The 12,861-nt window shown below is 38.8% G+C and overlaps 1 protein-coding gene across 2 annotated transcripts in view; it reads left to right on the top strand.

The window, feature by feature from the left end:
* LOC120800061 (kinesin-like protein KIF21A) overlaps window positions 1-12,861 on the top strand; it is a 41,263-nt gene that overhangs the window by 12,138 nt on the left and 16,264 nt on the right. Inside the window, exons 2-12 of one of the 2 annotated variants that reach the window (XM_040145849.1) lie at window positions 2,846-3,068; window positions 6,456-6,638; window positions 7,121-7,270; window positions 8,312-8,446; window positions 8,626-8,790; window positions 9,192-9,307; window positions 9,991-10,186; window positions 10,296-10,485; window positions 11,432-11,495; window positions 11,793-11,996; window positions 12,809-12,856. In XM_040145849.1, coding sequence (XP_040001783.1) covers window positions 2,846-3,068; window positions 6,456-6,638; window positions 7,121-7,270; window positions 8,312-8,446; window positions 8,626-8,790; window positions 9,192-9,307; window positions 9,991-10,186; window positions 10,296-10,485; window positions 11,432-11,495; window positions 11,793-11,996; window positions 12,809-12,856 — 1,674 coding nt within the window. The remainder of the gene's footprint in view (window positions 1-2,845; window positions 3,069-6,455; window positions 6,639-7,120; window positions 7,271-8,311; window positions 8,447-8,625; window positions 8,791-9,191; window positions 9,308-9,990; window positions 10,187-10,295; window positions 10,486-11,431; window positions 11,496-11,792; window positions 11,997-12,808; window positions 12,857-12,861) is intronic. The other variant, XM_040145858.1, reaches the window with a different exon arrangement.

The following is a 12,861-nucleotide window of genomic DNA, read 5'->3' as shown; positions in this document are numbered from 1 at the left end:
CATTTTGTCTAGCCTCTGTCTCTCTCTTTCTCTTTTTCTCTCTTCCCTTTCTTTCTCGTTATGTTTCTGTCTTAACATTTTCTCAGACATTTCTTTTTCTCTTTAACCCCCTGAATCTGACGTTTTCTCAATTTGACATCTCTTGTTTAAGTCCATATTTTGTTACAACTTTTGGAAGGACTCAAATTTAACAATAACCCAGTGACTTAACACCCTCACTGTAAGCGGTGAGTACCTCCATTGTTACAATGGATCACAGAAATGGCTTTCTGTTAAATTTTGGGAAGCTGGCCAAAGGGATTAATGCTGATTCACTCCTTTAATGCCCTAAACCATCCTACCATTAACTAACAGGCTTCTCAGGTGACCTAAACCCTCTGAATGTAACAGTTACATCAGTTTGACCTAGAACAACCTTTACTATGTACAGATTTATGAGAAATTTTCTGAAACTTAAAGCTGTGCTAATCAATATTTTTACATTAACAATGCGTTGAATGACTGTGTGTAATGTGAAAAGATAAAGATGAACCCACAGAGTATTATCACCAGAGTCTGCAGTTCCCCTCAGCTATGTAGAGCATTTTACCATCTTTCAACGAATTGTTTTGGTGTTGTGGCCTGCAACTTCAATGTTTTCTTTACCTTAAAAATTACATCATGAAGTTAAAAAGGTTATGGAAATAAAAGTTACATTTATTTCTTGGAATTTAATGGGTATGAAGATAATCAGTAAAAATCTGATTTATTTTCTTTTACTTGGCCGTGTTCTCAGGTTGTGTCTTAGTAGAAATCTTCCTGAGACAAACTGCAATGGAAAAAAAATTTCATTTAAAGCAGGTAACTATAAATCCCTTTCAGTGGTCCAAAATGGACAGATTTTACACACTGCTTGCTTTTTGTGATTTTCTAGTGAGCACTTGTCAAGTTAGGAGATTTTTCAAGTGATTGCTGCCTACATTTCAAAAATATTTTTATAACACTCATATTATAGACTTTGTATTATATAATAGACTGTACTATAGCATGGCAAAGAATGACAGAATCCTAGATATTTCTATATATAGCTAAATATTCTATTATTCACAAAGCAAACTTATCTTACTGTAATTGTAGGACTGTATATCCACATTTTGATGAGTGTCACCTGCTTTAGTTATCAATAATGACAGACATTGCCAACATAACGTGTGTCATTCATTGTCTAAACTGAAGTTTCTATGATAAATTGTGTAATTCTGCTGCCCACAACACAGAGCTGAAAGTGATAATGCTCTATAGGTGTTCACTTACTGCAGGAAGGATTGTGTTTCTCCTCAAACCTACATCAATTGGTCCCTCCTTGGCTCTGTCGTCTTTTCTCATCAGGACTGTAATCCCAGAGAGCATCTGCTAAATATCTGGGATCTGATGTCACACACACAATGACACCTCTGTGGTTGTTTTCTACTGTGCTGCTGTAGCCTCACTATGTTCTACTTTCCTTTTCTTGCTTCTGTTTTTTTTCTCCTGCTCCCCATCTCTCTCTCTCCCCTTCAGTCTCTGACTGTCCTTTCAGGTCATTCAAAGGTTCTATAGACTCTTCCTGCGATGAATGGGACATGATGAATGGGTCTTTTTGATCAAAACACACATACACACACAAAAGCCACCAATGTGCACACACTAGCAAAGAGCAACAATAGCAGGAATTTATAACAATACTGTTCTGAAATTCTCGGTTATTATTTTTCAGTGTTGTTCTCATCTATCTGGGTTCATTTTGGGGAAATTAATTTAGTACCTTCAAAAAGTTTCCCAACAGGAACATTCCAGTGTTTTTTTTTTTTTTTTCAAATACATATCCAATATATACTGAGTATTTCAGTATTTTCATCAAGTTTTGTTGTTTATATTTTTAAGTATTTTTTCTTTTAAAGCCTCAAACATTTCTGACATTTTAATGCTTCCAATATGTCCAAATATTTCCTTGGTCTGCCTCTAATATTTCCACTTCCATTTCAGATGGACAGTAGGTTCAGTGGTGAGAGGCAGAGGGGCATCTTGGGAGGAAATGATGTAATAGCAGTGTGCTTATTTGCACTAAAGCAAACAGAGTGATTCCTTAATGAAATCCAGGGTGGGACTGTTTACCTAGAGCTCTCTCTCTCTCTCTCTCACTCTCCCCTGAACAGTGAGGGCACTGTAATGTGTACTGGCATTGCATGGTCCTAAACGCACATACAAACTCAGCTCCATTTTTACCATCAAACCTGTAATAATCAATAATGGTTTTTAAAAGTAGGACAAATTCTTGATCAGGCTGTAGATGTATGCACAGACAGCTCTGCTCTGCCTCTTTCTTACACACACATTAACGAAAATCCACAGACCATAGCCTTGAGAATCCCTGTATTTAAAATTGCAACTAAGTCTTTGAATTTTCTTTTTAAATTTGATCTTGGAAATGTTCTGGACAGGGCTTGATTATCGGCCTTGCTAGCAGTGTAGCAATACATATTGTAATGTTAATATATTGGTCAGTCTCAACAAATATTGGATGGATTGCTATGAAATTTTGTGCAGACATTCATTGTCCCCTCAGGGTAAATTGTAATAACTTTGGTGATCCCTTAACTTTTCATCTAGTACTTCTAATTTAACAGTACTGCTTCAAGTCATTTAATGCCATTATTTCTCGTTAAAGTGCCAGTCAGCTTTCATTAGAGGGTTAATGCTGTGTCTACTGCTTAAAAAGATCAGTAGTGGAATATTCTTCCCCTGATTAGCTTTAATGCTGGGAGAAATCTATCCTTAAGGTGGGCAGTTAAATACATTTCTCTGTGTTTTTCTCTCTTTCTACCAGGATTCGTCCTCAGCTGGCCAAAGAAAAGATTGAGGGTTGTCATATCTGTACATACGTGATGCCTGGGGAGCCTCAGGTGGTCCTGGGTAAAGATAAGGCCTTCACCTATGACTGTGTTTTTGACATGGACACCCAGCAGGAAACCATCTACACCCACTGCACTGAGAGACTCATCGAGGGCTGCTTTGAGGGCTATAATGCCACCATCTTTGCATATGGACAGGTTGGTCAGCACACTCATAATATTGTAAAGTGTTTACATTTTTGTCACTTTTTATTCTCTTGCATGTTAGTAGATAAGCACAGTGGCATAGCGCGCACACACACACTCACACACATTCACATTCACTGATGCTTCAACTTTCCTTCGCTCAAGGGGGAAGGAACTGCTTCCAGAATCCCAAGATTTATGGCAGCATGTGATATAAAGATGATTTCATTTCATATAATCAGACAAGTAATAAAGGAGTGAAAAGGCCCCACAGCCACACCAACTCTTTCAATACACTATCAGCTGACATGATCCAACCTGCTATCACCATCACTGCTTTATATTGGCTCTTATATTGGCTCTGATAGATCACCCAGAGAGGGAGACAGAGAAAAGGGAGTTTATTACCCAATCAAAGCAAAGTGGGAGTCCCACAGAATTTTGGAAGTGCACCACTTCTTAAGTACTCTTAAATGACCCATTCAGAGATTGCTAATGCTAATGATTCATCTGTTTAAATCAAATCGTCCAGGTTTTGCTGTCACTTCCTCAGATTCAGTTTTGCAAAAAAAAAAAGTCATCATAGAATATGTAAAAACCTAACTTCCATTAACAGTAGAGTCTTGGTAGACCAGAATAAAGCTACAGACATGTATTTAGCATATGATGTGCAATTCTTTCTATTTTTTCTAATGTTATTGATCACTCCACATATAGCATACATGTAACAATAAATGCACAGTCTTTTTCTTTGGGTTGTGACGAGGCATTCTGATAAATGAAGGGAATCACTAACTGAAGCACATGAGACAAACTAAGGGATAGGCAAGACGATGACATGTAACAAAGCCCTTACTTGCACTCAAACTAGGGGCATTGAAGTTACAGTCCTGGTTGAAATTATTCGTACCACTGTCAGGATCTGTATTCATTTTTTTGGCATTTCCTGTCTTATTTTGAAGTCTTGGTTCTGTTGTGTTACTGTTTGTTTTACTTCATGGTTTTTCCCGCCTGTTTTGATTACTGTCTCCACCTTAATGTCTTTCACCTGTGTCTTGTTTTCTGTGTATTTAAACCCCGCCTCATTTCTCATGCCTTGCAAGATTGTCTTTGTTACCCTTGTGTTCAAGCTCTCTCGCATTTAGTCCTGATTGGTTCCCTGTGTATGATCTGTTTTTTTGGTATTTTTGTGACCCTCGATTCTGCCTGTTCCTGATCTGCCTTGTTGCCTGGTTTAACTGACTCCTGGTATTTTGACCTCTGCTACGTCTCTCGGATTAAAGATTTGGATTTTGGACATTGCACTTCTGCCTGACTCTCTCTCTTGCACTTGGATCCACACACGCTTGCCCTTACAAGCACTGAATTTCAAGTAAAGAATTTAGAAAATCTTCAGAAATAAATGCAAATTAACCAAGTTTGTATAATCAGAATATTTAATTAAATGTCCAAAGTTATTGAACAACAAAAAAATGCTTTCATATAGTGAAATAAAAAATAAAGACATAAAATGTACGCTTGACACAATTACTGGCACCCTTTTGATGAATTGAAATTAGTTCCTCAGACAAAATAAAAAACAAATTAGACTCACCTTCTTTTAGTGTTCAAATTACCTTAATTAACCAATGAATGATGGTTTTACAGCATAAAAGGGGCTGTTTGTTTCCAATGTCATTTTCACAATGGTGACACAAAGCCATCTGAGAGAATCAGAAATGCTATAAGCAAAAAGCATAACAATTCCAAAGACTACAAGGCAATCACCAAAGATCTTGAAATCCCTGTTTTAACAGTTCATAATGTTATCAAGAAGTTTCACAGTCATAAAACTGTTAAGATGCTTCCGGGAAGTGTCGCTAAGAAGAAACTCAATAAGAGGACTGCAAAGGTTGATGCAGATTATGGAAAAAAACGCCACACAAGACATCTGAAGAGCTTCGGGCTGACCCTGGAGCAATCTGGAGTTGTGTTTTCAGCCCATACCATACACCGCAGACTAAACCAAGTAGGGCTCCATGGGCGAAGGCCAAGGAGGACACCACTATTGTAAAAAAGGCACAAAAATGCAAGACTAATGTTTGCAAAAACTTTCATAGATAAGCCACCGTCTTTCTGGGATAATGTTCTATGAACAGATATAACCAAAGTAGAGCTCTTTGGGAATGCAGTGCTTCAGTTTGTTTATAGGTGATGAAATGAAGCCCATAAGGAAAAGGACACCCCACCTACAGTAAAACATAGTGGAGGCTCTATCATGCTGTGGGGCTGCTTTGCTCCATCTGGTACTCGAGGCATTGATTGTATCAAAGGAACGATGAAATCAAAGGATTACCGAGGCATTTAGAGCAAAATTTCTTACCCGGTGTCAGAAAACTAGGTGTGAGGAGAAGGTCTTGGGTCTTTCAGCAGGAGAATGACCCAAAACACACATCCAGCAGCACAAAAGAATGGTTGAAAAAGAAAAGATTGACTGTTTTAAACTGGCCAGCCTTGAGACCTGACCTAGATCCCATTGAAAACCTTTGGAGAGAACTGAAATCTGCCATTGCAAAAAGGATTCCTGCAAACGTATAAGAGCTTGAATGCATATCAGTGGAAGAATGGCAGAAATTACTAGCAGACAAGTGAAAGTCAGCTTCTGACTACAATACGCTGTCATTGTTGCCAAAGGTTCTGCAGCCAAATTTTAGTGATGGGTGCCAATTGCCAATTCTGTCTTGGGTACATTTTGTGTTTGTATTATTTCATAATTATGCAAGTGTTGTTTTTTTTATTTTCTTTTTTTCAGTAACATCGGACATTTTATTTAAATATTTTGACTATACAAAATTGTTGATTCTAAATTCTGTACTTAAAATTCAGGGGTTCCAATAAGTTCAACCAGAACTGTATGTACACAACAACATCTTTGCTCTTTTTAGAATTTATTTTTGGATAGCGTAGAGGTCCTGCAATCACCTGTCTAACAGAAGCAAAATGCACTTAAAAATAAGTGAAATTCCCTCTGAGAGAGAACGTTTCTCCCACACAGCATCTCTTAGTGCAGCTGACGCTCTCTAGTTGAACAAAACCAGTTAAACTTTCCCTCTTCTTAATCTTCCCCTCCCACAGTCTTTCTCATTCACACAGACATTTGCACACACACTTCTTCATCTATCACATCACACACACAGACGCACACACTCCTGCCAGCGTCTCTTTCACACGTTTCAGCAGGGAAGAAAGGGGTGACATGAATTTGAGCTCAATGTTGCATTCCTCTTTTTGTCACCATGGTGACCACATAGAGAGGTCCCCTCTAACCCCCCTAAACTACACAGAGCTTCACCCTTACCCCTTCCTTTAATTATACTAGTGTGCAGTAACTGATGACTTTGTCTTCTTTTCTGCGTCCAGACGGGTTCGGGGAAGACCTATACCATGGGAACCGGCTTCGACGTCACCATCGGAGGGGACGAACTGGGTATCATTCCCCGGGCTGTCAACCACCTGTTTAGGGGGATTGAGGAGCGTAGACAGGCCGCCACCGAGCAGGGCAGGCCAGTCCCTGAGTTCAAGATCAACGCACAGTTCCTGGAGGTGCAAAAACACACACAAAAACACAGAGACTAACTAAAATGTAACAGTTTTACAGGATATAAACCTAGAAATTAGTGTAATTTTTGTGTCAAATTAAGGTGCATTTACCAGTACTACTCAAAACATCCAGTCCACTTAAGGTCCATTAGTTAGATGTAGCCAGAACATGCAGACAGCAAGAGGTCAAAGGTCAGCAGAGAGTAGCAGGTTCAGGTAGTTTAAGTGTCCAGATGATCCTACAGCCATTAAACTGTCATTAGTTTGTCTCTGCAGCCAACACCTGGGTTGATTTTTAACTGCCAACAAGTGGCTGCAAACAGCTGGTGCGGAAACAGCTGAGGAGAAAAAATGAAGCTGGGAAGTATAGCAAATTACAGTATTGATGATGTATCAGTAACAGTATCAGAGTGTTCCTGCAAAAATCTGCGTGTACTATCAATTTTCCATCTCCTGTTTTTTTATTTATTTCACCTGCTCACCAGCTGTACAACGAGGAGGTGCTGGACTTGTTCGACTCGACACGAGACATCGAGGCCAGGAAACAGAAGTCCAATATCAAAATCCACGAAGACACCAATGGAGGCATCTACACCGTGGGGGTCACCACCCGCACTGTCACCTCTGCAGCCGAGGTCAGCTTTAACACTGCAACATGTCCCCAGAGCAGTTGTTTTTTTGCACCAGCGCCACATTTGTCCAGCATTTTAACTGTATTTATTTAGCAGTGGCACATGGCTATAACTAGTACTAGGAAATGGACTGCATGGTAAATGGATTGCACTTATATACTGCTTTCTAGTCTTACTGACCACTCAAAGCGATTTAAACTACATGCCACATTTACCCATTCACACACACACATTCATACAGAAGTCTTCTATACATACAGCGCTTTCTATACATACACACACACACACACCGATGATACATCGGGGGCAATTTGGGGTTCAGTATCTTGCCCAATGACACTTAAAACTGTGACCCATATTTCTTCTCCTGCTATGGGTTCTGCCAACGCTGCTACTACTGCTGTAAATTCCCCTTATTTTAAAAGCAAAAACTTTGCATGTTAGTATCTTATTATAAAAATCATTGTTTTATATTGATAAAACAATCATAATCCAATCAGTAAACTTAGTCTGAATTGCAAAACCACTGCTATATTTTTAAAGAGTCAGTTCACCTAAGTTAGAAAAAGATTTTCTCACTAACCTCCAGTGGTTTCTGCCCTTGCAGATACAGTAGTTTTTGTTGTATTTGCACAGGTTTTGAAATATATATTTCTGTCCAAGATTTCTGATTCCACCCTAATATGGTGGCAATGAACTGAGTTACATTTGTTTTGTTCAAAGCACTGAAAAATTACATTTATAAATTTAAACAGTAATATGACTTTCCAAAAACAGTATCCCTAATCCAAAGGGACGTGTTCAAATAATCCACAAGCCTCACTTTGAATGGTTTTCTCTTGTACTACTTTTTACTGATATCTCTAACTAATATCTTTGTTTCATTGCTGTATAATGGACTAGTTCTTTATATGTATCAGTTTTTATATTAATATCATCGCGGATTTCCCGTGTAGGTATAAATTTAAGCCACAAATACCGATGATGTGACAATTCAGACTTTTTGTTGTCATTTATTTCTCCCATCCATCTCTCCTCTAACAGATGATACAGTGTCTAAAGCTGGGCGCTCTGTCTCGTACCACGGCCAGCACCCAGATGAACGTCCAGAGTTCACGCTCTCACGCCATCTTCACCATCCACCTGTGCCAAGTTCGAGTCTGCTCTCCTGATAATAACGTATGTACTCTAAAACAGCACTGAGTCTCTTCTACCAAAGAGCATGTTACTGACGTTTTGGCAGATTGAGATGATCATTGGCTACAATTTCACAATGTAATATTTAAATTATAGCACTGGCTGGAAAGCAGCTTGTACTCATGGTATATTTATTTGCTGTTCTGTTCTTTCTCCTCCAGGATAATGTAACAGACAACCGTTTAGCTAACGACTCAGAGATTAATGAGTTTGAGACGCTGACAGCCAAATTCCACTTTGTGGACCTGGCTGGTTCAGAAAGACTCAAGAGAACCGGAGCTACAGGAGACAGAGCAAAAGAGGGCATCTCTATCAACTGTGGGCTGGTGAGGAAGCTGAGAGCATATCTGATTATATATCTGATATACTAAACAGTAAACACTTCAGTGCTTTCATAGGTCATTTAAATTAGTGATGTACATTATCCATTAACCAGGGTGATGATGCAAAAGTACAAAACCTGTCACTCTTGAATCTAATGTATCAATGTTCACTATTGTGTCTACATTTTTCTGGAGCAAGAGAGCCCCCAGATGGCCAGAACATGAATTGCAAACTTAATTTCTGTCACTAACACAAGTACCATTATTTAGAGCAAGTGTTGTTTATTCTCTCTTTCTGCCAGTCCTGGTATTTTTACCAACACATTTCCCATTACGATCCTGCCATTTTTAAAATATTATCTAACTCTTCCTCTTCAATGCCTTTCTTTCCTCTGTTACCTTAGCTTGCCCTGGGAAACGTCATCAGTGCTCTGGGAGACAGGAGTAAACGCTCCACTCATGTGCCTTACAGAGACTCCAAACTGACACGCCTGTTACAGGACTCATTAGGTGGCAACAGGTCTGTGGGAATATACTTAACACTGTGTGGAAATATGGATTTATATCTTTATAATATATCGCAAACCAAGTATCCTGTAAAAGTTGATGGACCTGCTTCGAAATCACTGATTGAGTGGTGGACAGACATGCTGCATGAAAGTTTCAACCAATGGAGAACAGCTGCTTTGAATAATGAATACAGGATACCTTACTTGTCTACTTTTTAAAAATGTGTACTTGTAGGTTAAATGTGCCCTGTAGGTTAAATATGTCCTTCAGTATGCCTAAAATAGCATTACTCATCACCAACTCACTAACAAGCTTAAAAAGAACTAATTTCTGACCAACTCGTTGCCAGATTAGTCATTGGAAATTGACAAAAATAACAGTACAAGAGACACTTTTCTAATTATTATATTAGTATAGAGAATGTAGCAGCAATTGTAAATTCTTTTATGCAAGTTGAGCCATCGCCTACATCATTAATGTAGTAATCATTAAAAAGCCTAATTATAGTATCAGTACATTAGAATGGAAATTCTAATTTGTATATCCACCAAGAAAAAGTACAAAAAAAGGAAAAAAATATGAAGAGGCCTGTAAAATCAGTAGTTGTGGAGGTCTTGTTTATCCCTAAAATAATAGAAAATTCATAATAATCCATTGTGACTGATCAGTGTTCTTCATCTCTGTGTTCTCCAGTCAAACTATGATGATCGCCTGTATCAGCCCATCAGACCGAGACTTCATGGAGACTTTGAACACCCTTAAGTACGCTAACCGAGCACGAAACATCAAGAATAAGGTGATGGTAAACCAAGACCGAGCCAGCCAGCAGATCAGCGCTCTGAGAACTGAAATAGCCCGACTGCAGATGGAGCTGATGGAGTACAAGACGGTCAGAAAACAGATGGAATAAGAGAAACAATAGAGAAAATAAAATCGAAGTAGTAGTTCTGAGTGGAAAAACACATTCCATGACATTAATTAACCTGTCTGATACCCAGGGAAAGCGGATGGTGGGTGAAGATGGGATGGAGGGCATCAACGACTTGGTCCATGAGAACTCCATGCTGCAGACAGAGAACAACCACCTTAGGGTGAGGGTGAAGGCCATGCAGGAGACCATCGACACTCAGAGAGCCAGACTTACACAGATCCTCAGTCACCAGGCTAACCAGGCTCTGGGTAAAGCAGGTAGGCTAAAGTAGATTGAACTATATTAGTAAGTTAGAAAAAACACACAAACCATAAAACTATTGAGGCAGATAAATTAAATAAAATCTATTTGTATTTATTTGATTATATATATGGCAGTATCACATTTACATATTTTGGGTAAGATTGCAATTTATGCAAATCTTTTTTTTGCCAGTTCTGCTAGGTTATTTGCATAAAGTATAACATTATAGACAACTTTATGAGACAGCTAGTTTTGTTGCATATGCATGATAATCGCCCTGTATACCAATAAACTGTTGGCTTGTAAAAAATCACAGCTATTTACTCAAAGGCATACACCCATTATTACAATACAGAATTAGTGTTGTTATTGTGGCTACTGATACTTCCTGAGTGATCACTTCATAATATATTCAGCTGCTCGAATTACATATTTTGGCACCTGGTAACACCTTTTGTGAGACTTGGAATCTGTTACTAGATATGTAAAAATCAGAACATAATCGTCAGTATTTTTCATATTTTCCTTGTAATTGTTGGTTAAACAAAGTTTTAAGTACAAAATTTGGTTTGCTATTTTAATTAGAGTCTACAGCCATGCAAGTGGCTCTGGCTCAGTGGTGCTTAGTGCTAAGTGCTAATATCAGTATGCCAGCATGCTCACAGTGAAAATACTAACGTGCTGATGTTCAGCTTTTTCTTTTTTCTTTTTTTTCTTTTTGTCGTTTGTGTTTTTTTCTACCATGTTCACCATTTAAGTATTTTAGTATACTAACATTTACTTATTAGCACTAAACAAAAAGTACAGCTGACCCTAGATAAAAAAGTCAGCTGGTTCACCAAAGCATGTTTGTGAAGTACTGTAAGAAGAAAGAGTAGTTTTGTAGTCAAGCTACTGTTCATGCTTCTGACAAGTCACAATTAATCCATGTTAAAGCTAAAGAGATGCTTCTGTTTGTAGGTGAAGGTAATGAAGAAATCGGAAACATGATTCAGAACTATATCAAAGAAATTGAGGAGCTGAGGTATGTATCCTGACAAAATTTCACATTATTTTATTGCAATAGTTTATCTTTTTTTAAGACATTTAGCATAGTCAAAATGAGTGCAACCACGGACTTGTTTTTTTAATTAACTCCACACAGAATTGTTCAAATTAATGTCTACAGGCCATAAAAATAGTGAAAGCTTGAGACGCAACCACAGCAGAAATTCAAACCCAAAATATGCATAGTTGTTGAAAGTTTGATAGCGCGGTAAAAAATTTTGTTAATGTTGTGTGACAGTAATAGCATTTGAATGCAACTCTCCGCCCCCCTCAGAGCTAAACTTCTTGAAAGTGAGGCTATGAATGAGAACCTAAGGAAGAGCCTGTCTCGTGCCTCCAATCGCTCCTCACTGTACGGAGGCCCCGGTTCCTTCTCCCCTGTCCTGCTCGCCCCTGAGAAGGAGGCCAACGACGTCATCATGATGGCCAAGAAGGACTTGGAGAAACTCAAGAAGAAGGAGAGGAAGAAGAAGAAGAGGTATCCTGTAGTGTTGGGATTGTTTTTTTATACGAGCTTAGTGTATTTTTTGTGTGGCAGTTTTTATCAGCTTACCATGTTGTGTGAAAGAAATCTTGGTTTAACTTTTCCTCTTGTCTACCACAGTTCTTTTTAACATAAAATTCAGTGTATGGGTCATATTAATGCTGCCAAAAACAATTACACTTGCATTAAAGCTTATAACCATCTTTTGAGTGGAATTAGAATGACATAAGCGTTGTGGAGGAACTAAAATGGCAGGGTCTTGATGTTTATCTGTTGCCATGGCAAGGGCGTGTGTCCTGATGTGTTGTGGATAATCATCTCCTGGCTCCCTGCATTAGCAGTTTACACCCTGATGTTCCTTTGATGGAGTGTATGATCAATTTAGATGGTGACAGCAATTGATGATGATGGACAAGCTATGGCACACTGTAGCACAAAGTTCATGTATTCTTTTGTTGTGTGTGGTTATGTGTCACTCCATTTCTTTTTATATAATTGTGAGAGCCAGTTTGAGATCTACACATTACAAAGAACTGGTGTAACTGTTTTTGGCAGGATTTCTCAGGTGAAATCTGCCTTTTTCATCTACATCTCCGCAATCAGGTGTCATCATTTCAGCACGCTGTATTTGCAAGAGTCTCTGCACTCACCTGGTCTTTCTTGCTGCTCTTTATCACTCTCTGTCTTTCCCCTATCTTGTAATATTCCCTCACTTGCTCTATCTTCCATGGCCTCATTTCCCCATCTACCTCTTCCTCACCTCCGCACCTCACTATCCTCACCCCCATCCCCATCCCTGTCTGAAGGCTGAGGCAATACGAAGAGAATCACCAGCAAGAGGTTGAACATGCCAGGTTTG

This window comes from Xiphias gladius, chromosome 2 (genome assembly GCF_016859285.1).
Source record: "Xiphias gladius isolate SHS-SW01 ecotype Sanya breed wild chromosome 2, ASM1685928v1, whole genome shotgun sequence".
In the NCBI taxonomy this organism is placed as follows: Eukaryota; Metazoa; Chordata; class Actinopteri; order Istiophoriformes; family Xiphiidae; genus Xiphias; species Xiphias gladius.
The sequence above is the reverse complement of the archived record's forward strand: the minus strand, read 5'-3'. Positions and strand labels throughout refer to the sequence as shown.